We start from the raw sequence: 25906 nt of genomic DNA on the forward strand, positions 1-25906 counted from the left end.
TGTGTGTGTGTGTGTGTGTGGGGGGGGGGGGTGTTCCCTGGTTCCTACCCCCCTAACTTCTTCCGCCACACCCATCTTCGAACTCTGCCTTCATTTTGATGTCAACTACATTCCTGTCAAGTTTCGTGACTGCATCTTGCACGGTTTTGAGACTATCACGCTCCACAGACAGTCACAAACAGTCACAGACCCACAGAACCACAGACAGTCACAGAACCACAGACAGTCACAGACCCACAGACAAATATAAAGTAGGCTACTCACAACTGCTTCTGTGGTATAGTTCCCACTTCCCGCAACAATAGGTGTCTGCAGGACCACACTTTGCCTTGATGACACACACACACACACACATACGTCACACACACACACACACACACACACACACACACACACACACACACACACACACACACACACACACACACACACACACACACACACAAACACACACACACACACACACACACACACACACACACACACACACACACACACACACACACACATAATGGCCCATAATAAAGCAGTGCTGTGGGCGCTGAGGGTGTACCCCCCATGTCTTCAGTGCCTATTGCCCATGGGTTGGCTGTCTAAAAGGGCCTTTATGTGGAGTTTGCATGTTTTGTTCTCACCGTGCTCCCCTGGGGTTCTTCTTCTTCTTCTGCTGCCCCCTGCCCCCAACAGTATTTTAAAAGGCTGTTGAAAGGCATTCTGGGTAATGAAGGAAAACACCAGCTGAAGTAGAAGTAGGTGAGGTAGGGATAGCAGGTCTGTGGGTTCATCACAGAAGTAAGTAGTAAGTAAGTAAGTAAATTTTATTTATATAGCACTTATCACAGAGAGGACTCACAAAGTGCTTCACAGGTTAAGAAAACACACAAAATAAACACAAAAATATGACAATGCATACAAAGTAAAACAGTGAGATGGAGAAATAGCAGTACAGGATAGCAGGGTTACAGAGAAACGAAAACATCAGGCCAGTCTAGGCAACAAATGCCTGTCTAAACAGAAATGTTTTCAAATGCTTTTTAAAGATCTCAACTGAGGCCGCGGCCCTCAAGACCGGTGGAAGAGCATTCCACAACCTAGGAGCTACAGACTCAAAAGCTCGGTCACCTTTGGTTACGAGTCTGGTGCGGGGCACAACCAAAAGACCCTGTGGTCAGCAGATCTCAGTGACCTGCTGGGGACATGTGAATAGAGCAGGTCACACAAATATGCAGGTGCCTGACCATGCAAGGCTCTATAAGTAATGACCAGAACCTTGAACTGGATCCTGAAATTAACAGGAAGCCAGTGCAGGGAGGCCAGGACAGGGGTAATGTGACTAGACCTATTGTCCTGGTCAGCAATCTGGCCGCAGCATTCTGGAGCAGTTGGAGGCGGTCCAGAGATGCCTTGCTGAGGCAAGTAAACAAAGAATTACAGTAGTCTAAACGAGACGAAACAAAAGCATGAATAATCATTTCTAGCTCGTCGTGTGAAACGACAGACCTGAGCTTAGCTATGTTTCTAAGGTGGAAGAAACATGTACGGGACAGGGACTTGATGTGTTTATTCAGGTGCATAGCCTGATCGAAAATCACACCAAGATTTCTCAGGCTTGATCGCACATTCGAGCTAAGGGCCCCAATACAGTCAGCCACCTTGGCGGCAACATTATCAGGAGCAACAATCAAAACCTCTGTTTTTTCAGCATTTAGCTGAAGAAAGTTGCTGGCTAGCCAATCCTTGATTGTACATAAACAGTCATATAAAACATTAAAATGATCCGGCCTGTCAGGGTTAAAAGAAAAATAAAGCTGAATATCATCAGCATAAAAATGATAAGAAATACCCTTAAAACGGCTAATAATGAGTCCTAGAGGGAGCATATAAAGGGCGAAAAGAAAAGGACCCATTATCGAGCCCTGGGGCACCCCACAGGATAAGGGGACCGACTTAGACCTATGAGGGCCCACAGCTACAGAGAAACTCCTATCCGAAAGATAAGAGGAAAACCAATCCAGGGCGCACCCTGAGATGCCCACCCACTCTCTGAGCCGGTCTATCATGATGCGATGATCCACAGTATCAAAAGCTGCGCTCAGATCAAGCAGCACCAGAACGTTAACATTTACCGGCATCAGAGGCCATCAATAAATCGTTCGAGACTCTAAGGAGAGCTGTCTCTGTAGAGTGTTTCTGACGGAAACCGGACTGAAAATTATCTAAAATATTATGGTTGTTTAAAATATCAGTGAGCTGCTTGGCAATGACCTTTTCTAAAATCTTTGAAATAAAAGGGAGCTTTGAAATGGGCCGGTAGTTGCTGGGAAGCAAAGGGTCCAGGTTGGGCTTTTTAAGGAGAGGCTGGACAAGCGCCTGTTTAAAATAGGAGGGAACACAGCCAGATTCCAGTGAGCAGTTTATGATATTGAGCACACAGGGGCCTACAGAGCTCATTACATCCTTTAGCAATGTAGTTGGTAAAATGTCTAAAGGCCTGGAGGAAGTTTTCATACTGCCCACTAGCTCCGTTAAATCTACCAAGGAGATGGGAGAAAAACAAGACATAATGGACTGCTGAGCCGGACAAGCGGGTAGGGGAGAGGAGGAGGGAGCAATGCTCGACTTCACCCTCACAACTTTGTCGACAAAAAATGAAAGAAAATGTTCACAGTCATTGTCAGAAGACACAGGTGCAGAGTGCACTGGAGGGCTAACAATGTTTTTTATTGTGTCAAAAAGGATTTTAGGGTTTTGCCTACTGGAGGAGATAAGATTGGCAAAAAAGGAAGCCCTCACATCCTTAACCATGGAGTTGAACTCAGTTAAAAGTTCTTTAAGATATAGGCGGTGGCGGTGTCTAGAAGTAAACTAGACACCATCTTGTGATAGGATCACACCAGCCGCGGCGCCCGCGACTACAAACGAATGTGAGCCAGGACCAGGGGCGTAAAGTGGGGCCCCAAATTGACCAATCTCAAAGCAAGTGTAAAGCAGGTGTAATCAATATGAATTATAATAATCAATGTTGATATGGTTCCAATCCATTTAGGTGTTCCAATGCCAGGGCTGTCGTTAATGTTATTGATTACATCTGATTACATCTCGGATCACACACATTTTTGAAGTCGGCCTTCATTTTGATGTCAACTATACCTGTAAAGTTTCATTACTGCATCTTGTACCATCTTGACACCGTGTCACGCAAACCAAATCTGTCCACAGACAGACATAAACACCTGGCAAAATACTCAAATCCGTTCCTGTGGTAGCTCCCTCTACAATCTCCAGGAACAAACGAACACACACACACACACACACACACACACGCACGCACGCACGCACGCACACACACACACACACACACACACACACACACACACGCACACGCACACGCACACACACACACACACAAGAAGTTGATTTTCTTTTCAAATCACAGAAATGTTTAATGGAGAATGTAACATTGATTTGACATGCTAAATATCAGATTTACACATATACCACTGCACATTGTTATTATTAGTAGTAGTAGTAGTAGTAGTATAGTAGTAGTAGTAGTAGTAATATCATTATTATTACTTTGAATCCAATGATACCAAGCATTTGATACAACTAACTCCAATTGTAGTTTTTGAGGGTCACTCATTTCATACTTGTTCACAAAATCACTACAGGTTGCTGTGATCTAAGGTCACGTTAATGAAACTGCGCAACAAGGACCAACATGTCAGAGTAAATCCTCCCTAGCAACGAGTCATTCCGATTTTTCTATTGGTGGAATTCTAGAGGAGGCGTGGCCTTACGATGTATCCGGGTTCAGTTTAGTTCAGCCGAGTTCAGCCCCGACAACACGTAGCAAACCGTTTATTAAAACGCAAACGGCGGTGCTTTGAACACCCCGCCGTTTTACGGCACGGTTTATATACATGTCGCTGTTGCGCTGTTGATTGGGAAACACAATCTGACACACCCACCAAACGAGAGACAACGACCGTACCTCCTGTAGCACAACGGTGCACATCACAACGGTGCACATCGTTTTGCAGCTTGAACACACCCCAGCAGACAGACAGCATCTTACTTTCGTTTTCCAGCGGAACGCAGTTGTTGTCCTCTCTGTCTGTCGCACTTTCGAGAAGCGTCTAACATCTTACGTCTTTTTCCTGTTGATCGAAGGCGAAATAATGAAGGAGTTTATCCTATTGTCCGTTTTGTTCTGCGTCCTGGGGACTTTGATGGCCAAAGAAAGTAAGTAGTCTACTGTAGGCCTACTTAACGTTACTGTACTTCCTACTTGACAACTACAAGGCCGCTGTTGTTTGATCACACGGTGCCCACGGAACTCTGACCAGAAAGTCACGCAAGGAAATTAATCATATAGATTTGCTATGAAATTACTTGCTACATAATTCAATTAATCAATGAATGAGTTCATTATCACGTGTCTAACGATAAAATGCATGGGCGCTGCGGGTAGAGTGAAACGTAAACGTCATGTTGTTGTTGTTGTTGTTGTTGTTGTCTTTTTTTTTGGGGGGGGGGGGGGGGAGGTACATTGTTAACGTTTAATTCTATACATCGTTGTGCTCGCACCGATCTTAAAAGTAACGTTATGTCTTTTAATTTGTGGGGGTTTTGCGAGGTACAGGGAAGGGGAGGTAACTTTAGAATAGCCAGGCAACCTGTGCGGGTCAAACTACGAGGGAATTATAGTGGGCTAATAAACAAGACCTCACTTTAGAATGGGGACGAACATATTCATATAGGCTATCTGAGTTAGAAAGACTTAATTGAGAGTCACTTGGAATAGAGCATTTATTAGGCTACGTGTTATTAAGGGAGAATGACTATTCTTGTAGGCTACTACACTGTGGTACAGTCAGGCCCACACACTGAGCAAAGCAGATTAAGATAATCAATCAATAATATAAAACAAAAATAGTCCTTGTCTCCAACTTCCGAGTCGGAATGCATGAATTCTCGAGTCCAAGACCGAGTCATCAGTGCTTTCCTAAAAATTAGTCCAGGACTAGTCCGAGTCCAGGACTCTGCTACTACAACACTGCTATAAACGGTTTCAACTCGACAACATAACAAATCCCCCAGCTTACTTCCCATTGCAGTGATCGCTAGTACAATAACTGACCAGACATAAGCTAGATTTCAAACGGTTCCCTAGCAACACAATTCTGTGAAAACTATATATAAAGCCTGATCATAATGTTAAGTATCAAAGGTTATCTCAATCTTGTTTTTCTGTTTCCTGTCAGCAAGAGTAGCTCGTCCCAAAGTCCAGGTGTACAGCCGCAACCCAGGAGACTTCAACAAGGAGAACATCCTGATCTGCCATGTCAGCAACTTCCACCCTCCAGAGATCACCATCAAGCTCATGAAGAATGGAGCGGAAATCCAAGGCGCCGAGCAGACCGTCCTGGCCTTCGAGGAGAACTGGCACTACCACCTGACCAAGAGCGTGGCTTTCACCCCTCAGAGTGGTGACAAGTACAGCTGCCAGGTCGTCCATGATGGGGGAAAACCCTACGATTACGAATGGGGTAAATGTCTCTCTCTACTTTCCACACCCACACACTCTTTCTAGGTCCATTACATTTTTGCCTACTTCTAAGATCGGAAGTCGTAAATGCAGCATTCATGTCCGACTCCAATATTTCAGTTTTCAAAAGAAAGAAAAAATATTTATAATAATTAGTCCAAAATCTAAATTTTGTGTTAATCTGGGGCGTCTGGGTAGTGTAGCGGTAAAAGCACTCAATTCCTAGTAGAGGTACTTCAAGCTTGGTCAGATGTTTACAGACATGATCCTCCCACCTGCTATGTCCCCCCTGTGAAACGCCTTGCTGTCAGGGGAAATTAAGCGGCTGGCGACTGCACATGTATCGGAGGAAGCATGTGCTAGTCTACAACTCTCCCCAGGCAGAGGGGTGGAGCAAAAAATAAATAAATAAGTAAATAAATATATATATATATATATATATATATATATATATATATATATATATATATATATATATATATATACACATACACAATGTCCCGCTTAACATTTTATATATATATATATCTATATATATATATAGATATATAGATATATAACTGATGTATACGTTTATCTGTCGTCTGAATGTGTCTCAGAATATGCTCATTATGTTGCTGTCTCACCCTCATCTCAGTGACACTAGATACCTGTCTTCCATCTGAAACATTGGTACAGTGACTTATTGTAGTTTTGTTGAGTTGCTAGTGTTCTTATTGTGTTGTTTGCCTGTTTTAAATGTATTGTGTGTTTTTTATTGGACCTTGTGTCTGACAATAAATTGATGATGATGATGATATAGGCATATATATATATATATGCATAAGACTGTATATATATATATATGTATTTGTATATATATGTATATATAAATAAAGTGTTAAGCGGGACATTGTCCATGTATATACAACTTTTCAACACACATCTTCTAGATTGTTGTTGACATTTTTTTAATCTACATGCATTCCTTTTCCCCCTGCAGAGGCAGATATGATATAATTCTTCGGTGTGCCTTGCTGCAGGTGTGTATCATTTATTAATTTTGAATGTCATTTTAGTTTAGTAAACGCACATTTTTCCAACTGTCCAGGTGATTAAAAAGCATTGTGTTTTTCCTTGTTTTGATAACCCCCAGGTCCTGTCAGTCAGTCTCAGGAAAGCATAATTCGTCATCATCCTCATGCATGGCTCGCCTCCTATCATAAGTCTCTTGATGTGCTATTTCGTGCTCTGTGTTCTATTACTGGAGACGGGTGTCTCACTCATCGCTGTATTTGATACAAAAAAGTGAGTTGGCCTTTTTCTTACTATTCGAAGAGAGCAACACTGTCTTTTGTTTATTTACAAATCTTTCTGTGGCAAGCTTTCATCATATTTCTCTTTTAAAGGAACAACATGTAATATATTTACTGTACTGAGTCATAAAATGACTATGATATGTTATCAGACATTTCGGAGACGTGCTAAGTTGAAATACTAGCCTCTACGACAACAATGCTACAGCCAGTAATTTGAAATATCCTTTAAGGAGCGGAGTTTCTCTTTCTGTTTTGGCCTGTGTGATTGCGCAATACCCATTTCGCCATATATGCCAGATACGCAGCAATGTCATTCATTTGTCTTGTCAAAGCACTTAGCTAGAGCCAATCTGTTTTATGCAACATATCTCCACCGGCCACCACACCGCCGTTGTGACATTTTCACAACTTCTCAATAACAACAGAGAAAAAGAAAAGGGAAAGAAACCCACATTTCAATCTGTCAGAGTGACACAGACCGCACTCTCATTCAGTGAAACAATTTGCGATCTCCGTCACAACGCGTCCACACAACAATCATAACAATCACCAACATCATTGTTGTGCAGAAACGTTACATATTGTTCCTTTAAGTTTTAGTGCTACAGGATATCATACTCAAACTGGACCGCCTTGGGTACCTTCTAGACTAGTGGATGCACTGTGTATGTATGGATTGCTCTTGCTCTTATTGTTTTTCTGCATCTGTGATTTTTGTGTGATTTTATTTGTTTTATATGTTTTTATGTTATGTAATTTTTCTAATTTATATTTGTGCGCTAATCAGGGCGTCCTTGAAAAAGAGAGCTTGGCCTCAATGGCACGTTCCCTGTATAAATAAAGGTCAAATTTAAATAAATAAAATAAATAATTATTATTTTAGGGGTGACTAGAGTTCTCAACGGGCCTGAAAATTCAAACTCAAATGACCCGACCCTAGTAAGTTGAAGCCCGAGCCTTACCCGACCCGACCATCTAAGCTGTGTGTGTGTGTGTGTGTGTGTATTAAAAAAAATCTTTTATTTTTGGATCAGCCTGACCCGGCTCGACCCATGAGCATAAATTGTCAGCCCGAGCCCGAGCCCGGGCTCAAACTGAGAACTCTAGGGGTGAGCCCAAATAGTCAATGATTTGTTTGAAGGAGCCTGATTCGACTGCCAATCTCACAGTCCAATAATCACAAAATGTGGTTATGGAACAAGGATCATTCCATTCGGGCTATATGGGGGTGCTGAATGTCTGATTTGACATAGAATTTCTTGGTTTCTCCCAAATAGATTGTGATACATAGCCTTATTTTTGTATACGTATTGTAAAACCAAGTCCCAAATAACCAAACAATTCAAACAAGCTCATACCAATGGATTTTTCTGATTGCCAGATAGTCTTATTAAAAAACAATAAAAATAATTAAAGTAATTGAATATTCGTGTTCCACAGCCAAATCCGATTCGACTCACAGAATTCTGAGTTGGGGGACAGCCCTAAAAAAATTAAAAGAAAAAGCAACAAGTCAATAATCTGTTGGTAACCTTTTTTTTTTAAACATGATCACAAACCTTCCCTTTTCAGTACAGACCCCCCCCCCCCCAACTGTCAATTCACCCCACATTTTTAATCATTTTTGGTTTGGTTTGTCTCTTTATTATCATTGTAAATTGGCATCATTATAAATGAAGGCCACCCCCAATTGTTTTGATTGTTTTTTTTCATGTGAATAACATCATTGGTAGCACCTTTCTTATGTTGACAAAGTTGTATTCAAAAGCTAATGTGGAAAGGCATAGCAAATTATCAGTTATAATGTTCTATGACATCAAACTTTATTGTTTCTAAAACTGTTGAATGCCTCTGTATCTGTCCCTAGTCAAACATTGAAATAAAATTAATGTAAATAAACCTGTATGGTTGCTTTGATGTTACGACTGTCTCTAACCACCAGGCTGCCCAGTCATTTTACTAGTTTAGTTAATTTCACTCATACAAACTAGAACAGCCATAATACAAGTAAATTAAATAATAAATCAATTAGACACAATTAAAATATAATATTAAGAGAGCTCTTGTTAGGCCTACCTAGTTTCACAAAGTGCTTTAAGGAAACAATGGAGACAAATAAGACAAATAGAGTAAATAAAACAACTGCTAATAAGATCTGGATACAGAACAAGCATGTGTCTCTCTCTAATTATTCTGTTTCCAGATCTCATGTTTAATTAGCTGGATTTGTTTAATTAGCTCATTTGTAGGCTGTTTGTGTCTGGTGGAAGGTCGTGTTTGTTGAAGGCGATCTATGCTCCTGTCTGGACTTGAAGGTGGATTTTCTCCTGCAGACTGGAGCCGCAGTTCATTTAGCGAGCGGTGGCTTCACACTACAGTCACAGTGGGAGAACTCAAACAAGCGCTGATCAACTTATTGGGTGGTTCACACTCTCTTCACAGTCACAAAGTCCAGTCATTTGTCTTGATTTCTAATCAAAGTAACTGGCGCCACCTGCTGGCAGAAAGAGTAATTAATTGGAAAAGTGCAATTGCAACATGAATTTCAGCAATTTCTAAATCAGAGGGTTTAATGAATTGCTTACATGAGAGAAAATTGATTTGTAAACAAGGTGTTTTAGAGCTGCAGGTCATCTTTGGTGTAATCAACTAATTAAATGATGAAAACCATCAATCAGACTCAAACTCAGTCAATCCTGCACACTGACGTCTATTTCACTCCCACTTTTCATCACTTTTCTTTAAACAATGTAAAAGTTCCAAAAAACAAAAACAAGACCAGGCAAAGCTTAGTTAAGCTTAGTGAAGCCTAGGTCCCTAGGTGGGGAAAGTGAAAAAGCAGCACTTGCCCCTGCCCCATTACCACCACTGAGGTGCTCTTGAGCAAGGCCCTTAACCCCAACTGCTCCAGTGGGGCTGCTGGCAGATCCGACTGTGGTTGTACTGGTCAGCTTCCAGGTGTGAATGTGTGTGTGTGTCAATGTGAACAGGGTGCTCCTGAAAAAGAGAGCATTGATCAGTGAGACTCCTCCCCCTGGGGATGGGATGGTCGTGTTCTAGATTAGCTTTGGTTGTGTTGCCACTGTTTCAAAGTCCACATCCTGTATCGGCTTGCTCAGGTTGATAGACCCTTTTCACAGCCGCCATTGTGTGTCTAAAAGGCAGGATAAACACAGGTGCAATCAACTCACTAATTAGGGCCCCAGCACTGGAACACCTAAATGGACTGGAAGTTGGAAACCCTAATTAAGGTTTTGGTACACCTGTGTTCCTGCCTTGTCGACACAAAATGGCCACCGTGAAAAGGTGACACAGGTGAGGTGAATGTCATCAACTAGTTGATTACAGGTGATTATTCACCTGTGTCACAGGCTTCCTTCAGCTGCCTGCTCAACACACGCAGTTTTAACATTGGCCCTTTCTCAATACCAAGAATGCGTTCTTGTTCTTGTGTTCTTGGGGAGAACGTTCTTGCTAGCTCACAAGCACACATACCGCTGTTGGCAGTTTGAGACGATGCGTTCTTGAGGGTATTGCGCAATACCAGCGCAGAGGCCACCTGCAGTACTACACAAATAAAAAGCTCAGCTGATGTAGATGCAGCCAATATAGACCCTTCTCACGGGGCCATTTTGTGTCGAAAAGGCAGGGTAAACACAGGTGCAAGCAAAACACTAATGAGGGTTTCTAACTTCCATGATTGGAATTTGGAAACCCTCATTAGTGTTTTGCTTGCACCTGTGTTTATTCTGCCTTTTCGACACAAAATGGCCCCTGTGAAAAGGGTCTATTCACCTTATTCTTTGCCCACACATGGACGCTTCCGCATTACGTCATTTTGTAATAGTATTTCCGTTTTGACTTGCCAAAAACTCCGCAGGCAAGATGGCTGCGCACACTCCGCTCCTAAAGTGACAAAATTACTCCCCCATAAACTAACATATCTTGGCCAATACGTATGTAACATACAAAATAAAACAACCCGTAATATCTTAATTTTATGTAGAATGCAGAGGACATGTAACTGTTTAGTTAAACTTGCATTTCAGGAATATTGTGCTCTTAACACATTCACTGCCAGACGTTTTTTTTTTTACTGTAGTTAGCTTCTGCCAGAGGGTTTTTTTGAGGATTCTGGCTCATCTTTCAAGACCCGAGGATTCTTTTCTGCTAAGATTTTGTGAACACACAATATCTCAAAAGAACTAATAGAATGTGTGCTTTCTCTGTCTAAAAGAGTTAGTTTGTAGAGTTAGTAGTTATGTAAGCATTAGCAGTTGAATACAGCATGGTTTCAGCGTCAGAAAAATTATTCAGAGATAAACGGCTTTTTGTGAAATTCGATAGAACAGTCACTTTAACCATTCATTTTTGGCATCAGTAAGAGTCAGACATCTAAACAATAGTTTTGAACAGTAATTTCCTCCATAACAGCAGGAAACCCCCCTCTGCTTCCAACTCCTCCCTCCGTGTGTGTTCTCCTCCTGCCTCCCTGGCTCTCCAGCGGGCGTGTCACAACGAAGTTGCTGCTGCCTGGCTGCTGCCTGTTTGCGCGGCCGCTGTTTGAGGAAGTCTGGGTGGACTCGCTCGTTTCGTGGAGTTTTGGTTGAGAGCTTTGATGCGATTCTGGTCATATTTATGCTGCGTGTTTCAAAGTGTGCATCCAATCTATTCTTGGAACCCCCCACCGTTGCCACCGCTGTGCATCAGCGCGAAAGTGAAAGCGTTTTCGCCATCAATTTTACAGTATGAGAACGGCTTCCTCGCGCTTTTCCCTCCAGTTTTGGGTCGCCTCTTTCTACTGTGGAGAGACATGTCGACACTCAGTGGGTCGGTAAAATAGATTATACACATTCAATACCTCCAATTCTGGTGTAGGAGACGTAAAAGGGTTAGATCAAAGTCCCACCGTCAAAAAAAAAAAATCGATTCTGAAAACGTGTTAACACGTCGTTGGCAGTCAACAGCTGGATTCTGAAAACGTGTTAACACGTCCTTGGCAGTGAACGTGTTAAGATGACGTTAGTGGAGTGGACGTTAGGTTGCGCACCTATGTTAGGTTGCGTAACCTATGTGCGATTCGAAATAACGCATCCGAGATAGAAACGTTATGAATATAGCCACGTTATAAACAACAAACTAACGCTGGTGATCCGTATGGAATCAGTGTTACTCGAAATGGTTAACGGTTATATCAATTTGGTCATTCAGTGGCATTTTACTGCCATATAACATAACTAACTAGTGGCTAATATTATTAGCCGCTAGTGGCCTTCGCAACTAGCACTGAACCGGAAGAACAAATATGTTTGCGTTGAACGCGGAAGAGAGAAAAAGTGGGCGTGGTGAATAAGGTGAATAGTGCTCTGGAGCTTTTTTGCTATTTTTTACCATATTATGTTCGTAAAGTGCCAAGTATTGAAACCTACTACCCTGCTTGTAGGCATCAAAAGTCATCAGAAATTAATTTATTGATGAAATAAAACTTTAAATTGTAAGAAAAACTTCCCGGACTTTATCGCGTCTTCTCTGGTGCGTTCTGCCTCCGCTTATGCCGAAATGAATGCTGGGATATGTGCCTTGCCAAGTTGACACAAGTCACCAACCAGAGCATCCTCGATAAAGTGGGCGTGTCGAGAACACATCCGGGAATTGTAAGCGTTCTTGGCGAAATGTGAACTTTGCATTGGAACAGTACTTGGGCTGCGACTGATGACGTTTCACAGGGACACAAGAACACACAAGAACCCTTACTGAGAAAGGGCCATTGTGTGTCTAAAAGGCAGTAAGTAACACAGGTGCAAGCAAACATTAATGAGAGTTTCCAACTTCCAATACATTTAGGTGTATCAGTGCTGTGGGGCTATCATGTTTTGCTTGCACCTGTGTTACTTCCTGCCTTTTAGACACAAAATGGCTGAGGTGAAAAAGGCTAAAGGGGAGTCAGTCAGTCAAGCCCCTCAGGCTCTTCTAGCCCCTCCTGGGTCCAGCAAAAAAAAAAAAACTATGAGGGGGAAAAAAACGTGATGTGTCACCTGTCCACCAGATGGCCTCAGACTTTCTTCTCTTCTGCGCTCCTTGCCACACCTGCCCTGCATCAACCCTCGTTAGCCCTGCCATACCCTGTCTTTTCCCCAGCCAATCAGCTCTCTCTGTTTCTCCCCACTCACCAGCTGTCCCTCATTTAGTTAATTTGTTACTTCAGTATTTATGTCTCTGCTACTCTAATTGCTGGTTTATTTGTCATTGCTGGTTTAGTCTTTGTTGCTCTGTCTAGAAAGCCTTCTTATTCTCAAGCCTTGTCTTCTGAGCCTTGTGGTCTGCACTTAGGTCCTTGACATGATATGCGTTGCAATGGCAATATTCTATCAAATCATTGTAACTATATTTTCTTGTCAATATCTTTCAGCCCTAGAATGTTTTCCAGACAGACACTCACACTTATCAAGATTTAGAAACACAGATTTTTTTTTACATGACCATTTTAATGAATTACTGTAATTATTTTTTTATTCCGAGAGCACATAACTTTCACTTAACTTGTGGACACTAGCAAGCAAGCCTGGTAGCCTGATGTTTCTGTATCCTCCATAGAAGAGATGAATGCAGCTCAGATCACATTCAAATAAACTGATTTTTCATTTAATCTACATTGACACAAACGCACCACTGGGCTCAACTTATGATCGCTATATTGCAGTGATTGTCAGCAGTCAGCAGACTGGATCTAGACTATATTGGAGTGATTGTCAGCAGTCAGCAGACTGGATCCAGACTGCTATCATGGTGGGGAGGCAAATAATGAGGAGGTGGAAAGCAACAGGAGGACCTTCCATGCATGAATGGCTGATTGAATTAGGAAGGGTTGCATCATATGAACATTTGTCTTATAGGATGCATAATAGACTGGATGTTTTTACTTCAAAATGGGGGACATACCTAGCTAATGTAGCAGAGTACCCTATCATAAGAGTGGACTCTGGACTGAGAGCTATACTGTATTATGCAAGTATCTGAAATGTGGTAATGTAATTTTTTTTTGTGTATGTAGGTGTACATGCAGGTATACATTTCCTTATGTCTGTGCATGTATATGTACTGTATGTATTTGTATGCACGTTAGTGATGTGCGGGTCACCCAGAACCCGCCAGGTAATTAAAAGAAATCAGACAGCGAGTCTGAAGCCGTATCTGCAAGCAGTCTGCACCTGCTGCACTCTCTACTACTACTACTGCTACTGCAACGTGACCAATTGAGGTAATTAAAAGAAATGGGGAAGAATACGATCTCTTTCTGTAGCCTACCTCTACCTGCTACCTCCATTTGAAGACCTTTGATTAATTGAAGAAAGACCGAAAGCAGCCGCGCAACTCATCCAGAGCAGTAAAACTGTTGTCGCGCACGCATGTGAGTGAGTGTGTGTGTGTGTGAGAGAGAGAAAGAGAGAGGGGGAAGACAGAGTTACTTTGCACACCTTGGAGAGCTCTGCTGCGCTCCTCCTGAGTGCGGAGACATATAACTTGAATTGGCCATTGCGGGCTGCTGGGTTGGGTTCGGCATTTTCAGATATTTTAACGGGCCGGGCGGGGTGGGCTGGCTCCAATGACGGGTTGGGTTGGTGCGGGCCTTAAAAAACCCTGAGCCGCGCATCACTAATGCACGTGTATATAATTTGTCTTTTTTCATTGCTTGTTTTTTGTGTCCCCCCCCCCCCCCCCCCCCATTTTGACACTACTGTGTGTCGCTGGCTTCACTTCACACTTTTTGTGAAATTGAATACACTATAAATCATGCCAGCGCCCGCAGCAGCCAACCTCAGTGATGCCGGGATGCCAACGCCCACAGCAGCCCACGTACAGCGTTCCCCTCAGCTAGAGCTTCCGGCACCGGGATGTCGGTGCCCCTGCTGCCTTTTCACTCACTCGTTCTCAAGCCACCAGAACAATCACAACACCATCTTCAGTAGCTTTAACAACAACAGCGGCGCAAGACGCAACGTCACGACACACCAGCACCACGCTCCAAGCAGCCTCCCAGTTCTATGAATGGCACCGGGCTGCCAGTTAAACCAATTTCCCTCCATCTCAGTGGCTTCCTGATTCGATGAATGGCATCAAGTTGCCAGTTAACCTATGTTCCCTTCCTCTCGACGAACGGTTGCCAGTTAACCCATTTTTCCTCCATCCCAGAAGATTCCTCTCTGCGACTGGAGTCGGGATGCCAGATAACGTCTCAGTTCATCAGCCTGCATTCCAGGATGTCACCATGCAGTCGGCCGTCATCATGCATTCAGCAGCAGCCGCCAAGAGGGCCAGGTCGTATGTATCTCCCCCTGCCTGCTCCCTCAGTTCATCGTGCGTCAGCATCGTGCGTCTTCCCTTTCCTCGTGCGGTGCCGTGCCACGCTCCGCTCGTGGCTCCACCTCCTTGCCGGTTGGAATGGGATTACTTTCTTCTATGACCACTTGACCTGTCCACATGACATTGGCCTTTACACTGACGCTGCTCCTTCCATCGGTTTTGGGGGTTCTGCGGCGACAGATGGTTCAAAGCGGCATCAGCATGGCCCCCAGAGCTCACGAACACGTGTCAGGTCACCTCCTCCGCCCTACATGAAATCTACCCCATAGTAGCCACCACGCTTCTGTGAAGCCACAAATGATCACAAGTTCAGATGCTTGGCTCCTCACACCGAAATTCATCCAACGCCAGTTCCTCCTTATTCGGCATTGACCTTCAACGTGTAAATCCTGCCCTATATTCCCTCTCATCTGCGAATCCCAGAATACCATCATCAACAGTCTCACTCGACCCTGTTATCATACTGGTCAGCTTGGAAGAGCTTCCACCTGTTCCACTACCGATACAACTTTGCCTTCCCGACATTCGACCTACACCAGCTTCACCTCCTACGCCGACTCCGTCATGGCCATCCAAACTCAAACCATCAGGACTTATATCAGCAGCATCAGCTCCCAACTCATAACCGGTATTCTAAGCCTAACTTCTAATCACCCTCAAGTAGCCTCTGTCCGCAGAGGTCTCCTTCACCAGGAACCAACCAGAGAGCCACGCCGCCTTCCTCTCACCTCTAATATATCCGTGCCGCTCCGGCTACGACACTCCTCACATAGCCCAAACCTTGGAGGCCTTCTTCAACTTCCTTCGGTGCTCTGAGTTCACCGCCTGGACTCTTCTCTTCAACCCACGCCGCCATGCTTGCGTGTCCAACGTACTTCATCACTCAGAAGACACCTTGGTGTTCTACCTTAAACAGTCAAAATCAACCAGCCTCATTTTATATTTCAAAGCCCCGTCACCACCAAATCCTTTGAAAATGGGCCATTATCCGTTATCCAATCTAATTTGATGTGCTTGTAAATGGAAATTGGGAATTAAAATACCCGTGTGGAAAACTCCTTTCTCTCAATTTTATGTTCATTATGCCTCCGCCGGCGATAGCCAGGCCGGAGGCATTATGGATCCGGTTGTCTGTCTGTCCGTCCGTCCGTCCGTCCGTCCGATGTTCGTTAACGCGATATCTGAGGAATGCCTTGACGGAATTTCATCAAATTTGCCTCAAACATCGACTTAGACTCAAGGATGATCTGATTAGATTTTGGTGGTCAAAGGTCAAAGGTCAAGGTCACTGTGACCTCTCGAACCCCATTTTCAAGCTTGTTAACGCAATATCTCAGTAATGCCTTGACGGAATTTCATCAAATTTGCCTCAAACATCGACTTGGACTCAAGCATGAACTGATTCGATTTTGGTGGTCAAAGGTCAAAGGTCAAGGCCAATGTGACCTCTCGAATGCCATTCCCAAGTTTGTTAAAGCGATATCTCAAGAACGGCTTGATGGATTTTCTTCCAATTTGGCTCAAATGTCGACTTGGGCGCAAGGATGAACGGATTACATTTTGGTGATCAAAGGTCAAAGGTCAAGGTCACTGTGACCTTTCCAATGCCATTTTCAAGCTTGTTAATACCATATCTCAGGAATGCCTTGACGGAATTTCATCAAATTTGCCTCAAACATTAACTTGGCCTCAAGGATGAACTGATTACATTTTGGTGGTCAAAGTTCAAGGTCACTGTGACCTCACGAACGCCATTCCCAAGTTCATTAATTATTTCATTTCATGGTACAAGACGGGAATTTTACATAATTGTACATGTATTATGGAATAAAAAAACAGTGGGCTACTTGCAACTATTGTCTGCTGGACATTCATACTTTTCTGTTAATGACTACAGTTTGTTGTTGCTGAGGCTATAAAGTTACTGTGGATCATCTAAGAATGTGTTGTCAGCAAAACCGCTATTAAATCAACAAGCATGAAATGGCAGATGGCAGCATAATCAGAGGTTATGAGATCATATTCATATAGCCTAGTTGAACTTGCAATTGCAAAGCAAAGCGAATGTGATTGGATGAACAATAGGCCAATCAGAGGCAGATAGGCAGGTCATGCCTTTGCCAAAATATCGCTTCCCGGTCACAGAGAAGAAACAGACACAAAATTGAGAAAGGAGTTTTCCACACAGGTATTTTAATTCCCAATTTCCATTTACAAGTACATCAAAGTAAATTGGATAACGGATTTCCCTTTTTTATTATCAAAGAAAAACACAGGAAACGACTTGTTTTTCGTTTCCTCTTTTCAAAGCGAAAAACGGATGGTCGCCAAATACACAGACCTTTCTGGGAGTCTGTTGAAGCCTAGTCTCGCTGGCCAGCCTCCCCTCCCTACCGTGAGAGGAGTCTGGCGCCGCAGGTCTCCATAGTGGGATTGTGATGGGCGGCGCTTAGCGGCAGTGCCCTTGGAAAATAGTTTCCAACAATCCAACTTGCCATTTTCAGCGTGTAGCAACGAGCTAGCGTGTAGGTTTCTGCCGTTAGCTTGCTAGCTAGTTAGCGTTGTTGTTTTCACTGAGGCGGCAGGGCACTATTTACAGGGAGGAGGGAGCGGAAGCCGCTCTGATTGACGTGGTCGGAGCCAATGACAGAGCTTGTAATAAGCCGGGAGAGGACATCCGGCAGTGACTGAAACAGTCGCTCCAATGGGGAGCAGCTGTAGAGCAGGGGAGGGCTTATCCCAGTTGCCTGTTTCAGTGGCGCCAGACTCCTCTGCCGGTAGGGAGGGGAGTCTGGCCAGCGAGACTAGTTGAAGCCAGGCGTCTCAGCTGGACTCCTCGGAGACCGGGCATCTTGACGGGACTCCGCAGAAACCTCCCCAAACCGCAGACGGATTCTCAGCCAACGGATCTCATGCAGATTTGATCGTTGTCGATCAACTCAAATAAATTGTTAAACGTTCCTGATTGTTTGTGTGGTCCTTACTCGTGAATGTCCCAAAAAGTGACCATGATCTGGTGTGCACACGTGGAGGAGACATCAGCGCACGCATGTCATTCATGTTCACCACAGTGCGGAATATTCATCATCGTGTGTGTGTGTGTGTGTGTGTGTGTGAGCGCTGCAGTTGCAGTGAAAGGGTTTCTGCTGTGCCATGCAGAGGTTAATTGGAAAATGCAAGCCTCACTTTTGATGTTTAGAATTGAACATGGACGCCTGGACCTTCTTTTAATAGCTGGAGGGGTTGAGTGGTTGCCTCCCTTTTATGTCGGCATCGCTCTCGACATGTGACATCGTGCGCCCAGTGATGTTAAACATGTCATGTGTTGGATTTGAGGCAGACTTCATTAAACGCGGCTGAACTTTACACTGCAAAAAATGTCCATCTTAACACGTTCACTGCCAATGACGTGTTTTTACGTCAAACTAAATCCAACGGTTGACTGCCAATGACGTGTTTTTACGTAAAAAAATAATAATTTTTTTTTTTTTGACGGTGGGACGTTGATCTAACCCTTTTACGTCTCCTATACCAATATTGGAGGTATTGAATGTGTATAATCTATTTTACCGACCCACTGAGTGGCGACATGTCTCTCCACAGTAGAAAGAGGCGAGCCAAAACTGGAGGGAAAAGCGCGAGGAAGCCGTTCTCATACAGTAAAATGGATGGCGAAAACGCTTTCACTTTCGCGCTGACGCACAGCGGTGGCAACGGTGGGGGGTTCCAAGAATAGACTGGATGCACACTTTGAAACACGCACCATAAATAAGCCCAGAATCGCAAGAGCTTCATCAGAGCTCTCAACCGGACCGCCAAGAAACGAGCGAAACCCATCCAGCGAGCCCCATCCAGACTGCCAGGCAGCAGCAACTCGTTTGTCACAGACCCGCTGCAGAGCCAAGGAGGGCGGAGGAGAACGCCCACGGAGGGAGGAGTTGGAAGCAGAGGGGGGTTTCCTGCTGTTATGGAGGAAATTACTGTTCAAAACTATTGTTTAGATGTCTGACGTCTTACTGATGCCAAAAATGAATGGTTAAAGTGACTGTTCTATCGAATTTCACAAAAAGCTGTTTATCTTAGAATAAATTTCCAGACGCTGAAACCATGCTGTATTCAACTGCTAATGCTTACATAACTACTAACTCTACAAACTAACTCTTTTAGACAGAGAAAGCACACATTCTATTAGTTCTTTTGAGATATTGTGTGTTCACAAAATCTTAGCAGAAAAGAATCCTCGGGTCTTGAAAGATGAGCCAGAATCCTCAAAAAAACCCTCTGGCAGAACCTACCTACAGTAAAAAAAAAAACGGCTGGCAGTGAATGTGTTAACAAGTAATTTAGTCTGAAGTTCTTTTAATGAAAAAAAAACAATCTCCCAGTGTTTTATAATTCTGTTGTGGAGGTACGCCTACGCTTGTCTGCAGGATATCTCAGAAAGTTATGAATGGACTTAGGGACTGTTCGTTATTTATGAGAGGGGGGGTATGGTGCAGAAAGGGGGAGGGGTATCAAATATGTTTTTGAGTACTGGGGAGGGACTTGTGTTTTTTATTTTGGCTTTAGGGAGGGTTATACAACTTTAATGTTTTGTATTTTGTATATATTTTTAAATGCGTTTTTTCGTTCCAAAATTCGTGTTTACTCCCCTATTTATATCTATGGTTTACCTGTATGGTGACTGGACTCCGCTCCAGACCGCTCGCCGCTCGATACAGATTTCACCCGCTTGCACTCACTGCTCCGCTCAAAAGAATAAAAGAGATAAAAAGGCCAGGGTGTTTTAATTTGCGTTTAAACGCCTGGGCAATGCGCATTGCTCACTACAAATAACATGAGCTCAGCAGAGTCGGCTGCATGCTCGTTTCTCTTCCTTCTCGTCTCGCAGCAGCTGGCAAGAAAATAGTGGGCAGTAAGGCAAGTCTTATTGGAGACTGGAGCGGACATCACAGTGCATCAGTGTCACTCATCCAAAAAACGTTAAATAGCACCTGGATTACATACATGTTTCACATAGGGTTGTGTTTTGATTTTTATTGTTTTATTTTGTCCAATACTGAAATGTTCTACAATTGCATGTTGTGCTAACATAAGCATTATTTATATCTACCACTTAGCCTATTTAGGCTGATTTGGTTGCTATTTCTTGTCAATGTATTACCCTCAATGCATGCTGGGAGATCACTCACTGATGCATTCTGTTTCGAACATGTTGTGATTGAAACTGGAGGGACTGAGCGGTACTGAGCAGGTGATCGGCTTTATAACTAGGAGATGAGGCCGTTTATGGGCTGTGTAGGCTACTAAACGTTATATGCCCCCCGCCCCCTCTCTCCCCCGATGTCATAGGGCGCTATCAAACATAGCCAAATCATCGGAAAAGGTCATATTTTCTTCAGTATAGCTACCTTTGGTGTGAATATGATAAAGTGTGGTTATTTATGGTGGAGGGAGGGTCATGCATTTATCTCCAGTCACTCAGGGAGGGACATGGACAAATATTTATAGATCTGGGGAGGGTGAAGGAAAAAAACGAAAACAAAGTCGCCTCTGCACCATACCCCCCCTCTCATAAATAACGAACAGTCCCTTACACAAAACTTTGTAGAACAGTAGGTCATGGGCCAACTTATTTTTTCCCCCAATATGTTTATTGTCATTTTTTTTACTTATACACAACATACAGTGACAATACAACTTTAAAGACCAGACACTTTACAACATACACACACACACACACACACACACACACACACACACACACACACACACACACACACACACACACACACACACACACACACACAATCAACCTGCAACAATTCAAACTAAATACTGATAAAACAAATCAAAACACTTCCTCCACATTGCTCACACTTTTTTTTTTTACAAACTTTCAGGCAAGACCTCCGCCTCCATCTCTAATGAAATGCATGTATGGCTTCCAGAGCTGAGCAAAATCTTTCCCTTTGCCCTTAGCAATGTACGTTAGTCTTTCCAGGCCAATACATTCCGAAAGTTATCATGGGCCAACTTAGGGGCCCTTTACACGAGGACAGTTTCTGAAAGAAACGACACAATAGCGTTTCCTTCACACCTTTTCCTTCACACCTTCTCCCTGTTTACATGAGCGCTGTTGAATTTTTAAAACGCCGTAATGTACATGCCAGGTCGCTAGGTGGCAGTGTGATCACCTTATTCTTTGCCCATACAAGGACGCTTACTGCATGACGTAATTTCGCTTTAAACGCGGAAGTAGAGTACACTTTCCGCAGTCATTTAGACTTGCCAAAAAGCTTTTTTCAAGCAAAAAAAACCCCCCAAACTGTTAAAGTTTTAATATTTGTCGGGTGAGAATGTAACATATACTGTATGTGACCAGTTTATCAGAATAACGCCTATTGGAAATCTTTAACGAGCAGCGAGGACCGGGAGCGCTGACTGTGATCTGTCACCCTACTGCTACTGGCAGTGAGAAAACACTGTCGACTGCTTTTGTAACTAACGTTAAATGCCGACCGGGTACAGCCATCGGGCTCCTCGCAGCAGTAACGCTATGAACATGTAACTGAAGTTGGCCGCAGTGTAGCTTAATTCTGAGTGTTGCCAAACTTCATTCATACTGACGTTGTATTTTGTCAGGATTGGTGTTAGACATGTGGATCTATTCACGGATAGTTGATGGCCAAGGCAAACTTGGCTGAGGAAGGTCTCTGACTGAAACGTTCGTTGCTGCTGCCCAGGTGTACTGAGGAAATAAATCAACAAAAAGACATTTGGAGTGCTGGCTTTTCTCTTGTCCATAATTCGTGCTTGCCTTGCACCCAGTGAGTTTTTAAATATTTTCGAGTGTGCTTGCAACCTGACTTTCTACAAGGCGAACTTGGTAACTGAAGTCTCGAGAAGTAGGGAAGTTGTGGAACTTGATAGCTGGGTCTGCAAGGTTCGAAGATGGGGAACTGTTCCAGAGTGTTGTCGCGAGATTCGTTTATGAACCACTCCTGAGGGCCTGCAGAAACGGGCCTTTATAGATCCCGAATATGACATCACCTGTGTTATGACATCACCAGCGAGGCCATCCGAAAGGCACGATTGAGACACTTATGAATCATGACATCATCACCGTCTGCGACGTCATCAGTGATCCATGACATCATAGTAGGAACAACGACATCATAGTAGGAATGATGATATCACAGTAGGAATGATGACATCATCCTAACAGTATTTGGTTGCCAACTCGCGCACGGCATCGCGTGTGTCGCCTGTGCAGGCACGTCAGAGTTTCTGAAATGTGCCGTTCCAAAGTGATTACATGGAACGCTCAGCGGGGAGCGTCACCAAGAATTTCACTCTGGAGGGTGGTTTTAAAATGTGTCGTTTCCTAAGCGCGAATTCGCCGTCGCCGTCTTAACGGGAGGCACTAACGATACAATAATTCCCCGTTTCCATAGGAAACCGTCCTCGTGTAAAGTGCCCCTTAGAACTGATTGACTTTCCACGCCCACTGGTCAAAATGGGGCATGGCAATGGGTCAATCACAAAAAGGCACTTAACTTCCACACAAATTCACGTCTGACCACGGAACTTTGTAGACAAGTAGGTCATGGTGCGTCATGGTGGCTCGCCTAGTAGCACACAGGAGGCTCGGTCCTTCGCGCGGCCGACCCGGGTTTGAATCCGACCAACGGTCCTTTGTTACATGTCGTCCCCTCTCTCTCTCTCCCCGCCTTTCCTGTCTGCCTACTGTTCTGTCAAATAAAGGCAAAATGCCCAAAAAATAATAAAAAAAGACAAGAAAAAGACAAGTAGGTCATGGACCAACTTGGAACTGTCTTTCCACTTAGTTCAAAATTTAAAAATTATGAACTATGAACCTGAACTATACAACTATATATTTTAAGCTGTGTGAACTGATCTTTGAACTAGCTCTTACTATGTGAACTTGCACACTTCTAGACTCTAGTTAGGCTCTAGTTACAGCAGACTACATGAGGACAAGGCCAGGACAACCACCTCTCTCTGAACGTCTCCAAGACCAAGGAGATCATTGTAGACTACAGGAGGGGGGGGGGGCGCACACCCCCCAATCACCATCAACGGCACAGTGGTGGAAAGGGTGGACAGCTTCAAGTACCTGGGAGTCAACATCCACCAGGACCTGACTTGGGCCGGTCACACCGCCACTGTTGTCAAAAAGGCCCAACAGCGACTACACTGACTCAGGCGCCTGAAGAAATTTGGGCTAAGGCCAGAAATCCTTAGGGACTTCTACAGAGGCACCATTGAAAGCCTGCTGACTGGCTGCTTCACCACCTGGTACGGGAACTGTACCACCATGGACCGCAGGGCGCTACGGAGAGTGAGACGCGCGGCCCAGCACGTAACAGGATGTGAGTTGCCAGAACTGCATGAACTGTATAACCAGCGGTGCCTCAGGAGGTCCCTGAAGATCATCAAAGACACAAACCATCCCCACAACAGCCTGTTCTCCCTGTTACCCTCAGGGAGGAGATACAGGGTTCCAAAAGCACGCACAAATCGCTTGAGGAACAGTTTCTTCCCGCAGGCCACGAGACTCCTTAACATACACAAATAGTGTAGTAGCCGTACTGTAGCTGCTACCATTACGTATGTCTAATGTTTAATTGTATGTTTAATAAGGTATATGCTATTTGCACCTGTATGTCAAATACGTCGAATTTAAAATGTTTAAGCACGTCTAAAGTATGCACATGACATGTGCACCTATGTGCAGTGAATATGCCACTGTCTCTGACTTGTCTTATCACTATACTGCCTTATTGCGTGTTGTGTCTCTTGTGGTTTTTGCACTCATATGCCCTGTTATATTTGTACTATGTTGTAAACGGAGTCCACAGCACAAGAATTTCACACGTGATACTTGTACCATGGAGTGACAATAAAAATCTTGAATCTTGAATCTTGAAGGGGTAGATACATCAGATCCTATGTATTGGCAATTTTTTTATGTAAAAACTGCAAACACACACGCATGCATGCACGCGCACGCACACACACACACACACACACACACCCACACACACAACCACAACAACAACAACCGGTTGGATGCAAATCGTTTAATTCAGCTTGAATGGAAATGCATTACATGCAAATGCATACAATGTTAGACAAGTTTAGCCAAAACAGACAGAGAAAACAGGAAGAAACTCTATATTGCTCTATATTAAAAAGAAACCCCCCAGTAATCTCTCTAAAAAAAGTTTAAAACTTAAAGACCTCTAAAGTCAAAAATGTGTTTTTCTTCTTGTTCCTTCAGGTGTTTGAGCTTCAGAATGATGTCTGTGAGTTAGTTTGACACTAGAAGGCTGTTTTCACATTTATCTGCTGAAAGTGGAACGTTTCTCTGTATTCATTGAAAATCCAGTTTTAGGGGTGGGACATGATTTGAGATGTCACAAATAGTTGAAGCCAATCCCTGCCCAATATTTAACTAAGTGTGGTGTGGAAACTTGAAGCCACCAGTGCACATGTCATACACTGAGAATGGACTTCACAGAGAAGTAGGAGACAGCTTGTGTCCAGCAGGAAAACTTTTGAGATTAAATATATTTGCAGACTCTTACACTATCATTTTGTAATGATGGAGAAGGAGTAGATTTTAAGAATTGTCACAAGATAATTCAACCTTTTTGGGGGGAACCATATGAGACATAAATTATTATTCAAAGTAGAATATTTTACATACATCTTAAAACATGACTTTAGGGGGTCTTTAAACAGTTCTCTGTAGTTCTCTAGTACTCTGTCCTAAGAAAATACCATGTCTTCAATAACTAAAAGACAAAGACACTGTATAGAGCAGATAAGGACTGGATTGTCGTTGCAGAACTGTACATCTGTACGTTGCTCTGTGCGTCTGACATTAGCGTGTGCAGCGCATGACCTGACTAGAGGTGGTGATGAGCCAGAGAATTCCCAGGTCATAGCTGACATGCTTCATCATGCAAAGGGGGATGGACTTCCATGCCGTTCCTTGTGGACGACTGCTGGAGATGCCGGTTCTGTTGAGAGGAGATGAATGTACAAGTCTGTCAATTGATCATCGGTGGTCGATGAGTTGAGTTCCCTCCCCCCTTCCCCTCCCCTGAGATATGAAGCACTTTGAGTATTGAGGAAGGTGCTATATAAATTCAATCAATTATTATTATTGTTATTATTATTATTATTATTATTATTAATTATTATTATTTGTTTTTCACTTAAATAAAGAAGGTCCATTTTGGGCAAATTCTATAAACTTAAAGTCCCTGGAAACCAAAATCCACAAAAACGTTCTAACTATGTTATTTAGGGTCTTATGTGAGTAATTGTGTGGCTCAGAAAGTATGAGCCATTACTTTTCAACCCAAAGCCTTAAAATCGCCACTTTTCTACAAGGTCTGGATTTCCATTTCCTCATTGAAGAGAGCGGTGATTAAATCATAAGATTTAATCTAATCACACACACACATGCACGCACGCGCGCACACACACACTGACACACACAGTAGCGCTGTGCACTCGCAGCGCAGAGATCTCTTCCTCTCTGTAAACCCTCTCTGTCTGTGCTATGCGTTGAGCAACGCGCAAACACACACACACACACCCACACACACCATCTCTCTTTCCTTCTCTCTCTCTCTCGGTCTCCTCCGAGCAGGTCTCC

General features: G+C 43.5%; 1 protein-coding gene across 1 annotated transcript; it reads left to right on the forward strand.

Annotated features, from left to right (window-relative positions):
- The first annotated feature begins 4067 nt into the window (after window positions 1–4067).
- On the forward strand, window positions 4068–8752 carry LOC310790488 (beta-2-microglobulin-like). Its single transcript, XM_083652188.1, has 4 exons — window positions 4068–4245; window positions 5268–5552; window positions 6534–6573; window positions 6687–8752. The coding sequence occupies exons 1-3, from the start codon at window positions 4182–4184 to the stop codon at window positions 6548–6550; spliced, it is 366 nt and encodes a 121-aa protein (XP_083508314.1). The 5' UTR covers window positions 4068–4181; the 3' UTR covers window positions 6551–6573; window positions 6687–8752.
- Window positions 8753–25906: the final 17154 nt, after the last annotated feature.

The sequence above is a fragment of the Poromitra crassiceps genome (genome assembly GCF_964638095.1).
Source record: "Poromitra crassiceps genome assembly, chromosome: 2".
Classification (NCBI taxonomy): Eukaryota; Metazoa; Chordata; class Actinopteri; order Beryciformes; family Melamphaidae; genus Poromitra; species Poromitra crassiceps.

Bases quoted from the DNA above. Each gene is read 5' to 3' on its own strand.
- LOC310790488 (XM_083652188.1), top strand. From the start codon at position 4,182: ATGAAGGAGTTTATCCTATTGTCCGTTTTGTTCTGCGTCCTGGGGACT. The intron at 4,246-5,267 runs GTAAGTAGTCTA...GTTTCCTGTCAG, and splicing joins GACTTTGATGGCCAAAGAAA to CAAGAGTAGCTCGTCCCAAA.